This window comes from Lepisosteus oculatus, chromosome 4 (assembly GCF_040954835.1).
Source record: "Lepisosteus oculatus isolate fLepOcu1 chromosome 4, fLepOcu1.hap2, whole genome shotgun sequence".
Classification (NCBI taxonomy): domain Eukaryota; kingdom Metazoa; phylum Chordata; class Actinopteri; order Semionotiformes; family Lepisosteidae; genus Lepisosteus; species Lepisosteus oculatus.
In genome coordinates, this window is record NC_090699.1 from 63,032,133 (window position 1) to 63,052,450 (window position 20,318).

Consider the following 20,318-nt stretch of genomic DNA (forward strand, 5'->3'; position numbering starts at 1 on the left):
AGCACAGTGCCACACACAATCAAAGAGCTGGAGAAGGAAATTACTTTGATGTCCATGAACTTCAATAGCTTTATGGTTGCAAACACTTTAAAAAACCACAGGGTTTAACATGCAAATGTTATACATACATTTGCTTAAAACTGGTATACTAGCTGTCATTCCTACATGAAAGACTGTCAAATTGTTACTGCCAGACGTACATATTTTCCCTTATATCAGTGTTTAAATTTTTGCTCTGTTTAAAATAATGAGACAATACAAGCAGATACTGAAGCACAGCAGCAAATCCACAATATCTGTATGTATGGCACAGTTCTCATGTTTAACCTTAACTTTTCAAACTTGTGTGGTGTGGTAATTGCACAGCAGAATGAACCTATTGTTCACTTATAAATTATGCTCTTAAGGGCAGATTTTGAAAAAATTTGACATAATTTATTTTTGGGAAAGCGTTCTATCAATGGTATTGTCGCCAAAATGCTTCCTTGCCCTGATTGCAACACACGGAGCTATTCTCAAAATCCATTTACTTGTTTAAATATCATTGATTTACTTAACTTTTTCGTTAGTTTTATAACGTGTTACATTATATTCCCCTAAAATGGAATATTAAAATACAAAAAATATAAACAGCACAGTTTATATAATGCAAATATATTATATAATTGTGAATACAGATTATATATTTTTGTTACATAAGCGTTACCGCACGAAGCTCATTAGCACTCGGGAATGACTCTTTTAAAGCGGTGTTTTATAGTTTTTTGCTTCAGTTGTATATTTTAATATTATATTGCAAAATATTCCTACTATCTGAACCGCCTACCTACAATTCTGTATAAATAATTTCTTAATCTAAGGCATATGCACGTCACATTAGTTGAAATATGTGGTGCTCTTACGCTTAAGCTCCCCCTAGTGGAGGTTAACGCTATTACATGATGCTAGCAGGGTCACCACAAACACCAATGACTGTATTAATAACAATCTTTTATTTAACCAAATAAATATCTCATTTGCATTGATGGCCTGGCCAAGAATTTCCCACTATTGCTGCACGGAAGACAACGCAGTGAATGAAAGAAAATAATAATTTAAAATGAATTAACCTAACAGGACTAAATAATTAAATTCCAGCATCTTGAGTTACGGATTTCAGGTAGAACATAATACATATTCGTTTTTAATAAATCATATAAAATTACTCTTTGCTGTTTTCCCATGTTTTTGATAAACAATGATTTTCAGCGAACAAAAATACATACATTAATAAGTGCCCTTTGAAAAGTAGGTAGGCCACGGGTGTCTTTTATTATAAGCATTAGCTGTAAACTCTTATCAAGTTTTCGTTTATCTGCTGGGTCTATATATGTTGTATTATATTTACTTATATGATTGGACATCAGCAAAGTGTCGATTAAAACATAAATTGAAGCTACACAGCAAACCTTTTGGAAAACTGTAGTAGTCAGCCGGAGTACGAACGTCTTTTTCTCTCACCACCAAAAAGTATTTGAACTTGAACCGGCATCTTTGTTTTAATATTTGAAGAAGTCATTCCTCAATTGCATATAAAGGGACGACAATGTAGAATTATGGGGAGAGAAAACTGCGTCTTCAAATGCGCTTTTCCGAACGAGTACAGTATTTACTGTATATCGGTAGCCCCAGTACTAACCTTGACCTAATTAACTTACTGTACAAAATGAAATGTACTAGCTGCAAAATTAAATTGGAAAGGGTACCATACAATATTTCCATATATCCAATTAACTGATGAAACAGTTAAATAAATCGTATCGGAAATATACTAGAAAGTAAAATAATAGCTTTTCTAATACCCTTTGTTGTATTTGTAATATGTTATTATTTAACCACTAGTAGTAGTATTGTAATTACTATTCAAATAAAATCCACTCTTTGAATTTGCATTTAAAATCGCGTGAAAACATTTGTTTTACAAAAGCGCTTTGATTTTGTGTAATGGAAATATTAAATTCGAAATTAATATGCGGTTGATCATTTCAACATTTTCCAAATGTACATTATTATCATCAGCTCGGTATTGATCTAAGATAAATATATTTTTGTCAATATTAAACTGTTTGTTAATATTAGGCTATAAAACAGGTTTCAATTTTCGTTATGTTCCGTAAGTGTTTTGTGAACTTGCGCTAGTGTTTTGTGAACTTATCGGTATAGAATATTATCCGTAATTCCTTACCTCGCAGTCTGCAAGCAAAACATTTTTGCACGACCTCAGGACATTTCATACCATAGTTCGATACCTGCTTTAACCTATTTTATCAAGCTTCCAAAAACATCAGTTGCTCTCCCAAAATGAAAAAAAAAGTGTGGCTCTAAATAACTATTTCAAAAGGTTTATTTGTTGTCGCTCCTTTAAAAGTCTTCAATGTTTTTCTTTAATTTTTTGGAGGCATTTGTACTTCTGTTAGTACATCATCGTAATAATCTGTGTTTTTGAAAATTTAAAAATCAATGCAGTACACTCCTACTTTCAGTATCATTAAACTTGGGTTGCTGAGCGTGCTGTTAATGTTGTAGTACGCGGTAATACTGAAACGTTCGAGCTGCGCGTTAAACGCTATTTTCATCATGATTCTAAGACTTTCGTATTTGTTTTATTTTAACTTCATTTTTCAAAAACAAAAAAGTCGGTTATCCTACGTATTCCAAGGGGGAATTAATGTTTTGCAGCGTGTACTACGTGTTACTACACAGAACAAAAAGATATCCGATTCAGACTCGAACCCAACACCTGCTCAATAGAACCCAGCAATCGATTTGCCCTTTGTGATTTCTAATATGTGCAGGTTTGCATATAACGATTTAGTTATACAAGGCCTTTTGGCAGGCGCAAGACTCCGTTCCGAATATGCAATAAGTAGATTTTAAAAATCAAGCGTCAATGCACATTTACGGTCCGGAATATTTTTTTTATTCGTATAATCATTATATTACTGTCGGTGCGTTATGTATTTACGGATTGGTCCGATTATTTTTAAAGCACCTTATGCTGCACAGTTCTTGCCACTGTTTTGGGGGGTAACCAAACTTATTTTTTTCAAGTCTGTTGCGTTTGGAGTCTTAAAAGACTGCCGTTAGAAAAATAGGGGTGGCACCGTTCATTAAAATCAGTAAGCCTAAAGCACAAGTTCCTGTTAACGTCTTCTCTTTATTCATAGGTAAGACCGTTTCTGCTAGGAAACAGCAATAGGCTGCTTTGCTTTGGACTGGGCGGGGATAGAAACTTTCTCATATGACAAGTCTTTTGGAAGGAGTTGTAATACTTGTTAGTCCCACTTCTGCTCAGAGCAGGCTTTGCATATGCTCAATTTAGGAGAAAACAGCGAGGAAAGAGACCCAGGAACGGATATAACCCCGGTAGTCGGGCTTCCTTATAGTTTTATTTTGCTTTCCTGACTGTCTGAAGATGCCTTCGCCTGACCGCCTATAAATCCCATGTGGGAAGAGAATGACGCGTTTGCTTTGCGAACTGTAAATGGCATCTCCGAAGAAATCCGCCTGCCTATTTGAGAAGACTGGGTTTTCCCTACCAAGCCTGCGTGTTTTCGCGAACTGAAATCTTGGTCTTCGTGTGTCTATTTGGAATACTGTCTGGAGCCCATTTCACTGAAGAATGCAGCATCACTTGGAACTAGGTGCACATTACTATCCTCCTGACCTGCACCCTGACCACAGATCCCATCGATACAGGAGTTTTATGATCGAAGAGATCCTGACTGACCATCCAGACCACAAAGTTTCCGCCCCAACAGGAGAGCTGCTCAAGTTCGGAGTGCAAGCTCTGTTATCAGCAAGACCTTACCACAATCATTTAGGTAAGTCTGACTAGCGTGTAAATCCGGAATGCAAATGTACAGCTGCCTATCAGGCATGTAAATGATAACACACTATAGTCATTGTGGATCTTTAAATAGACTGCCGCGAACTGAGTACAGCGTATCCCCAGATGTGTTGCGTACAAGCAAGAATTTTAAAAAAAAGATTAAGTGAAACCTATAATTGTCTTTTTGTAATCAATTATTGCCACATAAATCTTAACATAAAAAATAATTACACACAAGGCCGTTTTAAAATGCATTCATTTAAAGCCATTTCTTTGTCTAAATATAGAGTGATTTGCTCATTAGGTTTATGAAAATACAAGCTGAGAAATTTATAAATTGAGTTATAAATTATTTCATTAACTGTACCTAGATTATTTTATATTTTGACACAGGAAGTTTCCAGTTGTTAGGACAAGTTTAAAGTGTTCACTAATCCAGGCAAATGCATCATTTGTTATTATTTACTGAATGATGTAAGTTCGGTTTAAGGGTGTATAATGGAAGTGTAGTGTTTTAAGGTATGTTGTTTTCATAAACTAAAAGGATAAATTGTAAAAAAAATATATATTTAATTGAAAACAAGATTTTGGTGATTACATAATTCCATCACCAAGAAAACGGAATTAATTACAAGCAGAAATACATCTAGTTTTCTTAAGGAAAACAAATGACAAATTACTGGAATGCAGTCCACAGCCCATGCATGCGTATTCAAAGCACGAACATTTAATAAAGATGTTAAAACAGGTTAAAACAATCCATTCCTGGCATTTGTTTCTATAATGTTAAGTGTTCAGTACTTCTAATGCCTGCGGCCTGTACTTATGTGTACTTTTGAGAACTTGATCTTATGTATTTTGGAAATTTGAAGAACTTCACTTTTAAGCCTAATATCTCAGAAATCAATTTAATCAATTTCCCTACGGGGTCAATAAAGTCTTATCTATCTCAAATATAATCACTTTTGTCAAGTAAGCGAGCGTTGCAGCTTTTGGTTTAGTGTCATCAGCTCCATAAATATAAGGAAAACATTTTGTATTAATAAAAACGTTTTAATTAATCTTGTGTGGTCGGGTAGATCATGCACTGTCCACGCATAAAAATAACATGAGAGGATTTTGTATTAAAGTGTCGTGAGTAGGAAAATTTAATTTAGAATTCGTTCATTTTCTATTTCCCAGCAAGGTAGATTTAACTTAGCACACAGACCAATTTTTCAGTCTGTGCAGTAAAAATCAAAATAGAGCAAATACATACAGTAGTTATTTTTAAATGTCAACATTTCACCCGGGTAAACGACACGCAGTGGTTTCCGTTTAACCCTCGATGTGGGTTTCTCTTAAAATATATCAGCTCGTATTATGGACCGAATACCCCCCATTAAAACTGAAATATGAGTGAAATTTAAAAGTTAGTTGTAAAATATAAATATTTAAAAAGTAATTTAGGCGCCCATATTAACAAGGTGCAACCGAGATGTAGCTAAATCTACCAGATATTATTATTATTTAATGGCTTTCATTTTATCGATTAAAATTAATGTCTCCATCTCAGCGTGTTATAATGGTTTTTTGAAATTATGTTTTATATATATATACTAGTTAGCTGTCGCGCCCCTAACTGAAACAAACATCGTTTTCAAATAGGCTTGCGCATCGTATTAGAAACAATTTGCGTCATAAATAATTTCAGACGTGTTTTCCGGAGTTGTTATTTTTGTATTGGGTCACATGTCCCGTGGATGATTTTTCTGTTATTGTCATATTTTTTTTTATCACTAGTTTTGAAGGCGGACCAGACGAGTGTTTTTAAATTCCCCATGCCTCCGCTATCCTGCTCCCTCGGCGCCCCGCTGGGGTCAGCGCTGCTGTCCGGAGGATCCGGCCTGTCAGCCGGGCAAGGTTCGCACCACCTGCCGCTGGATCTCCACCTCCGGAGTAAACTCGACCCGGTGTCGGATGCAGGGAGCAAGACGAAAAAGGGCAGACGGAGTCGGACCGTCTTTACTGAACTGCAGCTCATGGGGTTGGAAAAAAGGTTCGAGAAGCAAAAATATCTCTCCACACCAGACAGGTACGTCCTGGGATTCCTGAACTGCACATATGCCTTTTATATATACATAGTTTAACTGTCTACAAATGTCCGGCTGATCTGATGTGATGCGCGGTGGGGCGGCTGGCATCATCCAGGTGGGGGGCTGTGTTTCAGGAGGGCTGAAGCGCATCACCTTACACGTGAAACGTTTCGGGGTCTTTGAGAGTGGAAAGCCCTGCACAAATGCAAGCAGTTCAATAAGTGATTATTAGAAAGCAGACTGGACTAGTGCTGCTACAGTTAGGCCTGTTGTTTCCAGTCGTGCTATACAGATATACAGATATATATATACGTGCTATATATATAAAAATAATGATCAACATCATAGCTCACAGACAGTTCTGTACAGCCTGTGTAGACGTTTTGACTGTAAGTCAGTGGGGGGTTAAACAAATCCCACAGTCACGCTTTAAATGTGTCAGAATGAATGATTGAATTACCAGTATGAAAATACAAGTTTGTTTCTGGAGCGACACACACCTCACCGTGCGAACCGCAGGCCGAATAATCTTCTATTTAATTCCACAGAATAGACCTGGCAGAGTCACTGGGTCTTAGTCAGCTGCAAGTAAAAACGTGGTATCAAAACAGAAGAATGAAGTGGAAGAAAATTGTGAGTATCATTTTCTAATTTTTGTGCACGACGTTGACCTGAACGTGTCTATTCCCGTGACACTACTCGACCAAGCGCGCAATTCTTTCTCATGCGGGGAGACGAGGCAGATTTTTTCTGAATCATGTCCAACCTCCACCTTGACCCTCGGCACCCCCCTCGGCCTAGAAATATGAATGGACTGTAACATAAGTCTGGGGCAACAACAACAACAACAAAAAAAAAGAACTGCTATAGGTGTCAGTTAAAATGACCTACTCACTCCACACACTTCACATAGGGTGTTACCGTGTGCCGCAGCGTAACTCATAAGGACTGGCTTCATTTTCAGGTTTTGCAAGGCGGAGGCCTAGAATCACCCACCAAGCCCAAAGGGCGCCCGAAGAAGAACTCGATTCCCAGCAGTGAGCAGCTTTCGGAGCAGGAAAGGTCCCGGGACGCAGACCGCCAATCCGACGGCTCTTCCTCGGCACAGTGTGACGTCAGCCAGGAGGAGTAGAACGGGCTGGGTGTTGATGCGCATGGACTTATGGCACCGAGCACTGAGCAGCCGGGCGCTCGTTTTTTTGGGATGTACCCTCGACCGTCGCTAGCTTGGCACTAATGACTGATGTACCATATGTGGTAGTCTTTTCCATATTTTATTTTTCGTTTTCAAATAAAAAAAAAAAAGTTTAGGTTTTCAGCAAGTAAGGACTCTTCTAATTTTATTCTGTATCTTTAGCGGGGATGAACTGATGTGCCTCAGTCATCTTCTAAAAGAGGAATCGGAAGCGATATTTCAGTGGTCAGTAGGTCAGCACTGACTTTGGTATTTAAGGACAATATTGACTTGCACGTAAAATACAGGCCCTGTTCTGTTACGTTCCCTGTTCTTCTTCCAAGAATGCATTTATTTTTATAAAGAAACACAACGGATTTATCCATTAAAACCTGTTTCATACTTTGCTCTGTGAGTTCTTAGTTCCTGTGGCGATTTTCAATCACGAGAACGATTTGTTTTTTTTTTTGGAAGGTTCCTCACTTGTCGGCGTGTGCGTGTGTTGGGAAGGAGTGAAGGTCACCGGGCTGTGACCCCAATGAAGTTATTTTAAAAAAACGAGCTTCATTTTCTGAAGTTACGCAAGGACTGAATCCTAAACGTTATATTATATAAGCTGTCCCTCTTCCCCGGGGCTATCATTCCTACTGGGAACCACCTATATTTTAACACCTATGAATAAAACACCTATTAAAATAAAACTTTGCAGAATTTTAAAAAGATGATCTGACACGTTGTTTGCTTCTCTTCTGCTGGTTTGCTATATTTAAGTGCGGAACATATGTCATAATGTTCTTGTCTTCCTATAGGAATTAATTCTGGGTATAGTAAATTCGATTTCAATCATTGAAAAATAGCCACCTTTCCATTTCCGCACTTTTCACTGGTATAATATTATTATTATTATTATTATTATTATTATTATTATTATTATTATTATTATTATTATTATTCATAATGATAATGTCTGGGCCTGCCCTTTAAAACACTCAGGCCTACAGAATTGTTTATTTTATGTTTTATTAAGTTGTGTTGCACAAGTGTTAACCTTTCCCAAAATGTACAGTGTTACAGTATTACGTCGACGGACAGGAGTTTGAAACATGATTTCACTTAGATTTTCTGGCCTGGAACTCGAGCGAAACAAGAGCCAAAAAAACAATGTTCAGAAAAGGATAGAGCAATTTTCATGGTGTTTTCTTACTGTCAGGATATGTTGTTTTTACACGCGTTTGTGTCCATAAAAGCTTCCATGTCAATTTAACTCATTCTTGCGATCACGCTGTACCGCTGCCACGTTAGTCCGTTTGACAGAGGCTCCAACTAGCATAATTATAGTCGAATTTCTTACAATAGTGACATTAAGTTTATGCTGTTTAAATTCTCAGCAGTTGGCGCTTTATTTTGTCCGGAATCTATTTCAGAGCATTGCTTTAAAACGCGTTTTTGACACACAGTATAATACATTTAGGTTTTTTTAAGTGCCACACAGAAATCAGGAGAGCAGACAGACTTTGCCTCTTGCTTTTCGTTAGTAAATGGGACATTTGAAATCATTAAAACATCCCCGAAAAGCAGATTAAAGCAGTTTTTTTCTTGTAAAAACTGTCGAAGCTGCTTTGCAACAGATGGATATTGTGTTACATACTACAGCGGAAAAGAACATAATTACGTCAGTACAGCTGGATCGTTGCAATAACTTGTATTAGTGGCCGGGGGCATTAATTAGACATTAATAACAGCAGATCTGGACGAAACTGCCACGGGCTCTTCTGTTTTTAGATTCGGCAAGGTTACCTTCAAAAGGGGTGAACTCAGCACCTCATCGCGGGCGTTTGGCGCAGCTCAAAATAATTACTGTTTAAGACCTTGCTTTCGTCACACGCTTTCAGCAACACCTTAAAACTGTTTCCACTCACAAAAAAGAGATTATTGCCTTTTAGCAGTCAAAGGGTAAAGGTGTGAAGGTGCGAAAAATGAAATTCAATAGGTGAGTAAACAAGACACGAACACACCAGCCTCAATACTACTACTACTAACAATAATAATACAACTAATAAACCGTACCCAAGTGGTGTGATATACTGTATATGCAAGATGTCACCATTTTCCTCTTCACAAAGTGGTTCAAAAACGGTTAAAAATGTAAAAAATGTATTGAGCCTGTTCAAAATGCTGTTTACCCGTTTCATATTACATGAATTCGGTGCGGTGTGAAATTATACGCCTGTTGTGCATTCGTGTTCCGTTGGTCGTGCTGAGGCCAATAAAATCTGTTGCAGAAGCAGGGTTTTTCTTTTAGGCCCAATTGTTTCATTCACGGCGGTGTTGTCAGAAACAGCAACGTCTCGTTAAGAAATTGCGTTGTAATGTTGGATTGGAAAGGGTTCCCATATTGCTCCTGTAGAATGTCCTAAAGCACTAAATGCCTTTTCTGCAGAACTTCTTAATAGTGTGAGCGAACCATGGTGCGGTTTATACAGCATCCGACGTGCAGGTAACATAGAATAGGTTTACATTTCACGCCACAGTTTATGATAATTTTGATTAAAAAAATACTTTCATCGCAGTTAGGAAAGAACACCCACAGAGTGTTAGAATTAGGGAAAAAACAAAGCCTGAATATGATAGGTAGGTATACGGTACGTTGTAGGCTGCGCTTTTCATCAGATACGCCTTTTCTGAAGCTGCCACGACTGTGCCATTTAAATCGCTACATAACCTATTGGAAATGAAGTGAGATCTTTAATTTGAAAATTAAAGAAAAAAAAGGTAATTTAATTTTTTCTCAATCAGGGGAACTCTTGTCTGTTATTCCACAGTGTTATTTTATAACACTGCATGCAAGACCTGTTGACCAGAGACTGAGGAGTGAATGAATCAACTTTTGCGGTCCAATTTTCAGTTGCTTCTGCCTCTGATGTATTCTTTACAGAATGCTGTTAAACGGTGCGGGGTTGTTGTGTTTTTGTAATGTTTTTTACATCTTGAATTCCGGGCCTGGATGCATATCTTCAAAGAGGTTCGTAAGAAAAAAAAAAACAGTAGTAGTTGTGCATTTTTAGAAACTTTTAAGAATTTCGTTTTAATAAATATGAAGAAATTCAATAGAATCAGACCTATATCGTTGTTAAAATGTCAGTTATTTCACATGCAGTGGATGTTGAGCAGTAGAATTTACTTTGAAACTATTTGAGCTTGCCAAATACTGTATGCTCGACTCTGATTTCTGAAGTCTGAGGTCTGGTGGCGCAGGCAATAAATCTAGTTAGAGCTATTTTACCCCTCTGAGGTCAACTAGATACATTAAATATTATTTTACAGCTCCAGCAGAAAAGCCAAAATGGCGACATTTTCCAGGCATTTCATACAGGACATCTTTTTTCTTGATTAAAAACAATTGTAATATAAGGCTACTTATACTACTCTCCAGTATAAATGTTCATGAAAAGACTGGTTGACGATCTAGAAGATTCAGGCTCGCCAATAGACCTTTCCTGAAAAAGCTGCCGTGTTTACACAAACACAATATCTGCTTTCTGGTTATAACCTCTTCCATACAATAAGTTATTTTTGTTAGGTCTTATAGCTGCGTTTTAATTAATTTATTTAATTTGTTGATGTTAAAAACTTAATCTGAATGGTGTTTTTTTTATTGTGTCAGGTTCCTATACTGTATATTTGAAATTGTAACGTGTGAAAGAAGTGAAAAGTTTTTTCCCTCTTATTGTAACAGTACCACGACATAATGCATGGATTTAAAAATACACAACACTTCTCTTCATGTCTTCAGATTCATTTTTCATTGGCATTCTTATCTGAGGTAGGATGTGTCACAAGTTTTAATTTTTACAGAAGTTCTTGTTTATAGTCTCAGAAAATATAAGTTATATGTAACCTTTAACCACTTTACATAAATTGACTTTTAAGATCTTTAATTTGGGGCAGAAGTGTTTAGAATTAGATTTAACTACTTGGCTGAGGGAGATCTTTACAGAATGCCAATTTTCATTAAAACTTGAATTCAGGGAGAACTTGTTTACTCTGTAGTGTAAATATGTGGTATGTGCCATTGAATAACACAACATTTTCAGAACTTTGAACCGAGTTATTTATTCTAGCAGAAATATTTACAGAAATCTTTTTAATCACATAAATTGGCTTCAATGGCGTGGCTGTTGAGGATTTGCATAAAGGAGGAATACCAGGGGAAATGAGTTTACAGTAATTACCAAGTGCTTGCTGAACTCCCGCCTACATAACACCGAGCTGAATGATGACTTGTTAGACACGGTATTAAGCTGTACAGGCAGCAGGAGAGACAGTATTCAGAAATATTATTTTTTAACAGCATTTTCTATGACCAAAAAAAACAAAAGAGAAAGTCGTGCTTAACATCCTCTTGATCATGGGCAGAGGCGATGTTTTTTTATGTTTCAGATTAAATTTGACTTTTGTTCTTCTCTAAAAAAAACTGTTCAGGTACAGCGCATCTTTTGAGGTGTAAAATATCAGCATTTAATAATTCACTTTAAAAATTGTGCACACATACAGTATGTATATTCTATTCTATTTGTATATGTAAAGTATGTACAGTGAAATGCCTATATGTATTGATAGGGTTTTTGTTCTTGAGCTCATTAAAAAAATACATCTACTTTTAGAATTTATTTTTCTGAGACTATGAAGATTAATTTTACTCTGTTACTTTTTTCTTTACTCATTACAGAACTCCATCCTGCAACAAGTTAACATGGGCCTCTGAAGATGCCTAATGAGAGGCGATGGGTTACAGAAGTTATTTAAGGTATAGTTTGCATTATTTCAATAAAACACATGCCAAATAAACATCTGAATTGGTCTCCCTTTCCTTCCAAACTCTTACTCCACTTTTTTCACAGTCACTTACAAATAGCTTCATTGAAATAATTGTCCATAACTCACAGACCTCCTCAGCAATTTCAGATGCCTGCCTGTAGTGTTTCTAATTTAATGGTTGGTGTTCCAGTAATTGAACATAATTGGATTAAATATCACGTTTCACAATATGTTTCGATGTTTCACTTCAGGATACGTTAATAAACTGTCAATAGTATTTTATACTGTTGGCTCAGTTTATACTTTTTGTGACGGCGATGCACGATAATCACGTCTTTGAAGTGTTTTCAAGCAAATGACCTGTCTGAAATCTCAAATACACTACAAAATTCGCCATTCGGGATTTCACACATCGATCTTTATCATTTGTCGGCTGTTTGCGATGTATTATATTTAAGATGGTCATTTTAAGAGAGCGTTCATATCAAAATAATTTGTTTTTAAAGAATTTGAAAGTAAGTGTGTGCTTCTGTATATATGTCCATGTGTGTTAAGAGAGGATTTACCGATATGCAGTAAGCCTACTCTAAGATCCAGTTCACAAAACGCTGTGTGCCTTGCGCATTCCTTACGTTTGTATAGGAAACATTTAAGATTATTATAGTTTGTTTGATCATATATTAAAATAAATTATTCCTTTCTATGTCCTATATGAGTGTAAAATATAACAAATACCTGTGCTCATTTTAAAAAAAAATTGAGCTATATGAAAGCGAAACGAAAGTAGTTGTTCATTGGTCACTTGCGATGGTAACAATCAAATACTGATTGATCTGACCAGAGGGTTCCCTGGGATCACTTAGAAACAAATGTACGAGCGAACACGTGGCTTCATTCCTCTTGTGATCTGGTGTGATCTGTGGGGAGTGCACGTGCTGTTCATTTCAACCAGAAGTCTTCACGTTTGAAAGCAGATCTACAGATCTACACAAGCCTATATTATCATCAATAGCAAGACAAATTGTGATTTGTCACACACACTTGTCAGTTTCCTTTAAATACATGAGATATTAGCACGTGGCCTCTTTGAAACAACGTGACTTTTAATCGGAAAAAAATATAAGTAGGGTATTTATTTTAAAATCCGTAATATCTATAGGCTCCTTACCCGAGAGTCTTCTCTATAATGGATTAAAGCGTTTTTCTGGGCTTCGTAGGATTTCAGAAATCTGGTCAATCAATCAAATCGACACAAAAATTGATGTAACAGAATAAAAAGCAATGCGTGATATATGATACAGAAGTTAATTTAAATCAATATCTGCACTGAGGTATATGTTCTTCGAATAATTAAACCACGTGCCAAGATTCAGATGTTTTTATTTAAAATATGTATTACATACAATTTGCCTGCTGGTATTACTTTATGAATTACGCATTTAACTTGAAGTTTAAACGGGATTTAAAAGGTCATTTTCAGATGGTAATTTTTTCACAAGGATTAGAAATACAAATGCGTGCTGCATGCAAATTAAAGGACTTAAGGTCATTACAGTGTATTTTGATCAAACCTATCTCGCGGTGTTTAAGCCACTATAATTAGAAGTAAAGAGTATTTCATGAAGGTATTATCAGCCATTGAATCATTTACGTAATAAATGAAACCTAAATCATATTTTTTAAGAATATAGTACATTTCACGTACACATTAAGTCATTGTAGTTTATGGTTCATAAACAATAAAAGAATGTGTTAATATTTCAAAATACACGGGCGGATTAAAAAATTCTCCCACTTCTCAAAATGCAGATAACTAAAATGTTACTTTTTAATATAATGTGGGGGGTATTATATAGAGGTTTTATCCTAAGGTTCTCTTTGAACTCTTTTTTTTCGGTGACCGATTTATTGATTATTGCCGACAACACTGATGTTACTCCGAAAAGAAAACAACACCACATATTTAACAATTTCTGTGTTAAAATCATAAGATGAAAACACGATGAAGTGTTGTAGTAAACGTCCCTTTTTAAAGCTAGAAAAACCTCAGCAGTTTGTAACACGCGGTATGTTTTCCTCATCGATAATAACTGTTTCCAAGACTTTTATTTCAGTACAGGGTTGTTTTTCACGTAATTCTGTAGAATACCAAAATATCAATTTCCATCATTACTTCCAATTCGACTGCATCTAAATGATATGATTAACAGCCCACTTGAAGACCGGAATGTTTTGGCAATGTTTTTTTTATATAAATATCAGTAGAAATTTCACTGATCACAGGTTGGAAACTAGACGGGTATTAAACCATATTTCACTGATGAGGGATAGGAGAGGTTTATTATGATCACTGAATATTGCGTTTCTACCCAGGTATGGAAACTTGTTAAATGTATACTTCATACCTTTTAAACACACACAGAACTTATCTAAACAGAACTCTGCCTTGATTAAAACATACTTGTTTTAAGCCACATGCAGCATCCCAACGTTGATTTATAGTATTGAAAGGAATGCAATTTCCTGTTTACACCAGTGTAAAGAAAACGATCGCTTCATTTTTTTTAAGCGCTGAGATAAATTCCCAAATAATTTTAGGACAGGCCCTGCAGTATTCGAACAACAGGTGAAAGTCCCAAACCTATGTTTGCTTTTACTGAAAAACAACGAAAGAATTGTGGACATATAATGTACATAAATGCGTTATCTAAATTGTCTTAATTCATTCGTTCGTTAGCCAACCGTATCTAGACAGTACCGTAAATTGAACTGATGCATTTGATGTTTTCGCTGCTTCTCCGACTAGCATTTTTAAATAAAAGAAGTAATATCCTTCATCTTTTAACAACAACATTCATATGGCGCTTTAATTTAGGTTATATTTGATTGTATTCATCCATTTTCTAGCCGCTTTATCCAATATAGGGTCACAGGGTATCCTGAGTTTATCCCGGCAATTACATTGTATTTCTCTGTTAATGTGCGTCAGTTTTGCGAGACAGTGAAAGTATAACTTGGTTTTAATCCACGAGGTTGAACGCGTTGTTTTGGAATTAGTTTTAACAATGTGGGCTACATTCTGACAAGTAGAATATAGTGTATCATTCTAATTGTCATATTGGGAACGTGATACACATATCTCTTTTTTTATATATATAATGTTGGGAACTAAAGATCAAGCCATGATTATTGGAGACCTGGGCTTTAATCCCAAATGATATATATGAATCAATCTCATCCTGCTTAAAAATACAAATTAAAAGGGTGAAAAAATAAATAGGTTGCCAGTCAATAGCGGCAGTTTGAGACCATATGTGCAGATTTCTGCACATGGGGTGACTAGGTTAACCGGACAATTAACCTCTTCATTTCGGTGAACAGCACAATCTTCTGCAGTGTCGGGCAAGAATTAAACTGTTGTAACTATATGTTTTCAGTTTCAGTATACATAATTGTATTAACTATATATGCATTATTATAGATAAATACCTAACACAAAAGTACATTTTCATACAGCTAACATTTTCTTCTATGTATAATATGTGAATAGGCCTATTTATTTTTATGTTTGAACTCTACTCAACTCCTTAATGTATCATTTTAGGCTCATAGAACATTCAACCAGGACATGTTTTGAGATACCCTCCCTTTTACTGACCCATTCTAAGCAACTTTCCAAAAAGATACGACTGTTCTACATTGTGACTCGTGTTTCAGATATTTCTGCGCACGGTGCAGTGGAAGACTGCGCTACACATTACACGTCTGAAGGTTTACAACAGGTGTAACATTTAAGGATGAAAAGCCACGGAAACCGATCGTGTCTATAGCACCTTGACCGGAAATACGTGTTTGTGTGTGTGTGTGAGAGTTAACTACAACACGGTCAAACAATAATTCACTCATTCATGCTCTAGAATTCTGATTCTAATCCACGGTACATATCATTAATCGCACAAATTAATAATTTAGCCGTGTAGCGTCTGTAAACTATTAGAATTAGTACTTAATCATACATTTAGTAATTATATGATATACAGTATTGTACGTGAAAGTAAGTTTGGACCAGGAGATCCACTGAATTAAATACAACGATGGAATTGCACTAAATAGCAGTTTTTTTACGCAGGTTTTACACTTGAGAAGTATAAGAAACAAAAAAATCCAAATATTTTACCATAATAATTCCAAATTATTCTGCACTGTCCAAAATGTGGACAGTGACATTTTTAAATTAGATGTACAGTACACGGCTCAAGTTTTCCTATATTTTTCTGTCATAGGAGATATGATGGGAAATAAAAGCGACACATTTTCTCTAGTTTTCTTTATTACTCTAGTAAACCCAGATTGTATAACCAACTGAATGGAAACTTAAATAAGATTAGTTGAATTATCTGTTGTAAATATCTTATGGCCTTTACTTCTCTCGGTTTTTTTTTTTTAAATTTTGAGCTGCAGACAACGGAAAAGAAGGAACCTATTTTCCTAAAAAAAAAAGTGAAAATACAGTGTTCTTCAAGAACCTATGTTTTCCGACCTTAATCGATTATATATATATATATCACTTTATTTAAATATATTTCCGTTACTATGTCTGCTAGTGAATTACAATAGGTTTACGAAGTTGAGAAAATCAGTAAAACGGTACAGAGTTTCATATGAGGCTCACTTCTAACTTCTTTACATAATTCAGTGGGAATGATCGATTTGGAGGAATCGGATGTTATATACAGTGTAATCGGATGAATTATATAACTCAAGCTTACTTTAGAACGTGTTATGATCACAAATTGAAAGACACCGGTTCATTGTGGATTCTCAGAAAAACTAAACAGGCTGCGCTTTCGACTAACTTTGATTAAACCCTCTCCCCCCTGCAAGAACTCTGTGACCAATAATTCTAATTATTAAACTTGGTGTTAGCTGTTAATTTTTTTAAATTAACTTTGGAATAACAACATCTTCTCTGCTATTTTAGTCTTAATAATTTTAGTGCAGGCCTACACCTAGATGCACATTTTGATGAATTGTCGGAATTCCATCTTATGAAATTGAAGCAGCCAATGAGATGATGGATGTCCACGTTTTTTCCCTCCCAAACGTCTTTGAATACCGGCAATAATGTTGAACCGAGCCTTCATCCAGAACTTTTTCGCCTTTCGATTGACGAGATGGTCTCGGCTTTAACTAACCTGTGCATATGCACCTGTTGTAGCAAAGCCGCTAAAGCCTTTTCATTGCTGGATGTTCAATAAGAGCTGGGTGCAGTTTATATTGGGAGACTTTTATTCTCCTTTTCCTTGTTTTGCAACGCTGCCAAATGCAACCAATAGAAGCGACCACCAGGTCACGTGCTGGCCTGAAGTTTAATGCATTTGCACACTTGTTTAGGACTGGAATAGGGGGATTAGGTTTAAAGACAAAACATGAGTTCAAGACAAATATAGTTGACGCGTAAAAAATGAATGAAAAAAAATAATAGAAAACCGATGATAGAGAGTTAACATTTGGCGCTTGTAGGCTGTGTGTGTGTGTTTTGTGCAAGAAGAAACGACCGCGCTCTCTTTTGAACAAAATATAATTATTCCGGTTCATTCATCGCGTACCATTCACTTATGGTCTCCGGAAGCTGGCAACGCAGATACAGACAGCAACTGTGAAGATGCAGTATTTATCTGGTCCTTATTATTCACCACTGTAAGATATTTAAGAGGACTACTATTAAATTGTTTCGAATGGAATGCGATGCTTTTGACTGCAAAGTTTCGCAAATTTAACTTCCCCTGTATATTCTAATTATAAACCGAACAAATGGACAATTTACCTTTGCCACCACAATACATGAATATAAATTAATATAAGGTGAATTTAAAAAGCTTAAGATCTGATTCATATAATTTAATTTAATTAAGGCCTCTTATGATGGTAGTATATGTTTTACTATACAATGTAAACGTCTGTAAATCTACCCTTTTAAATGGACTTAAATAACTTTACTTTTCCCTAAATATTGACACTTAATTAGGGTAAATACTAAGGATTAAGAAGAGTGATTCTAAACCGTGTTATCTGGAGTTATTTAATTATAGCCGACTAGAATTCACACTTCTAATGTTTCATAGAATCCACGAAGTATTCTCTCCCGTCTCTTTATTTTAATCAAACATTGTCAAGTTCTTAACTGGCGATTTCATTTTCTGTTTGTGGGGGGATTAATTACTCGCGTGAAGGAGCTTGCTTTTGGGTAAGTAGCCCTCAATTAATTATCACTATAGTGTTAATAATTTCACAAAGCCGGCTCCTGAGTAAATTGTGGAAAAAGGTACCGATGGTGCAACACGCCTTTTCAACGTGTAACGGACGTACTGCATCTTTAATGCTGCATCTCTGCTACAGTATAAACGCTTTTCTGGTACTGTAGGTCGTGGTCTCAATTCAGTTTTAACACAGGAATCACCGAAGGGAGGTAAATAATACTTCTGGATGGTACCATAAATGAATGTGCTTGATTTTAATGGAGCTTGCCCAAGCAAGGTAAAGGAAGCCACGGCGACTTCCTGGTTATTTTGTTGTTGTTTTTGGTGGTTAAGGCCTAAGGAAACCAGTTTAAATCTGAGTTCAATAATGTTATCTCGTACGTCTCTGCACTGCATCGCTTTTTTAAGCTTTAACCCACACGCGTCTGTCTAAATCCAAGATAAAACTGTTTCTCTTGGCATTGACGTGATGGAACTGGCTAAGCACTTGGTTCCTCAGAGCCAGACCTAAAACGTAAGAATTCGATTTAATATGAATTTAGAGAAAATTATTCTAGTGATTTGGTTTAAACATTTAAAAAAATATATCTTCATTTAACAAAACAAACTTGTTAACAGTCTCATACGTACCGAAGTCTTTGTTTTGGTATTGTAAAGATCAGAATTTGAGTCTTGTAAGTCCTCGTGTGACAAATGTAACAGAACGCAGTTGAAATCCTTAGTAATCTCTTTCATTTGTGACATTGTTTTGTGATAGACAGGAATGTTACTTAATATAAAACTTTGTCTCCCGGTGTCCTTTACCATGATCCTTGTAATACATACAATGAAAACGCAGTTGGTCACTGCACTAATACTTTATAAAGAGACTAAGTATGCGAATCTAGTTAAAACGTTTAAACGGAAAAGAGCTAGCATTCTCCACAAATGCTAAGCACTAAGTAAAATCAGCTGTATGCTGATTATGCACTTATTGTTTTATTACTCTTACATAAACACACAAGAAACATACACCCATCATAAGGTTTGTTTTATGTGATATACGCTTTAATAATGGAGTCTCAGTGTAACTCAGTTTTAGTTGTTAGAGGCCAACTCAGGCCCTGTATTTCAGAGCTTTTTGAAAATGTATTTCTCTGCACTTAATCACTCTTTGTTTCTCTGAACCAGGATCTTTTCCTTTCTTTTATGTGACAGAGTATGGCACACTGCAGATATGGTTCCAAACCTGGACAGTATGCAAGTCTTTCAACTCTATATAATAAAAGCTTAATTACTTCCTCCTGTTAATTCACAATGCTGGGGTGAAAAAATATATGATGTAATCTGCTACATTAGAGTGTTAATTTCCCCAGAGAAGCAGCAGATTATATTTTGTTAATAAAACTAGGAAATTTGTTTTTAGCAATGGACGCAAATTATTTCAATGTAAACAGGAAAATGGTGATTGACAAGGAAATTGATGGCATTTAAGCAAAATTAAAACTTTTTGGTAAGTTCCATGTCAGCAAAACACAAAAGAACTTCACTTAAAAGAAGAAATGCGCTGTTTGACTTCATTAAACTACACATACATTTCACAAGAAGGAGTAGCACTAAAACTATTTTTTCAAATTAAGCGAAACGTAGGTTGGTTTTTAGTTTGGAGTTCTGCATTTGCGCAGCACTTTTTAGCTGATGATTTTTTTTAACGTGAAAGAAATAAATACCAGAAGCAAAATAAATATTATTTTATATGTTGAGCGGCATTTTTTCAAACATCTTGGTTGTGTTTACCACTTTTGTTGTCCAAGAAACTGACTGTGATACCGGCTGGGCAGAATGAAACCCATATACTGTAGAACTGGGTGAAATGGAAAATGTAGGATGACTTAGCACTATAAATATGTTCAACTTTAAAAATGTAGGATTATTGTACTACATAGGGTAATCTGTAATATAATATCAGAGCATTCCAACAACTGAAAAAAAAATCAGATACAAGATTAATCGAGATTAAGATTAATCGGCCAGTTTTGAGTTTTATCATATGTCATGGTACTTCAATTCATACGTTCAACAGACATACCCATTATTTTTTTCAAATTTGCATTTCAACTCCAGATGAAACATTTCCAATC

The 20,318-nt window shown here is 35.8% G+C and overlaps 1 protein-coding gene across 1 annotated transcript; it reads left to right on the plus strand.

Moving 5' to 3' along the window:
* Positions 1-3,241: 3,241 nt before the first annotated feature.
* On the plus strand, positions 3,242-7,525 carry barx1 (BARX homeobox 1). The gene is made up of 4 exons (XM_006631043.3): positions 3,242-3,863; positions 5,654-5,945; positions 6,495-6,579; positions 6,911-7,525. Exons 1-4 carry the CDS (start codon positions 3,662-3,664, stop codon positions 7,076-7,078), a joined length of 747 nt encoding a protein of 248 aa, XP_006631106.1. The 5' UTR covers positions 3,242-3,661; the 3' UTR covers positions 7,079-7,525.
* Positions 7,526-20,318: the final 12,793 nt, after the last annotated feature.

Bases quoted from the DNA above. Each gene is read 5' to 3' on its own strand.
- barx1 (XM_006631043.3), top strand. From the start codon at position 3,662: ATGCAGCATCACTTGGAACTAGGTGCACATTACTATCCTCCTGACCTG. The intron at 5,946-6,494 runs GTACGTCCTGGG...TTAATTCCACAG, and splicing joins TATCTCTCCACACCAGACAG to AATAGACCTGGCAGAGTCAC. The intron at 6,580-6,910 runs GTGAGTATCATT...CTTCATTTTCAG, and splicing joins GAATGAAGTGGAAGAAAATT to GTTTTGCAAGGCGGAGGCCT.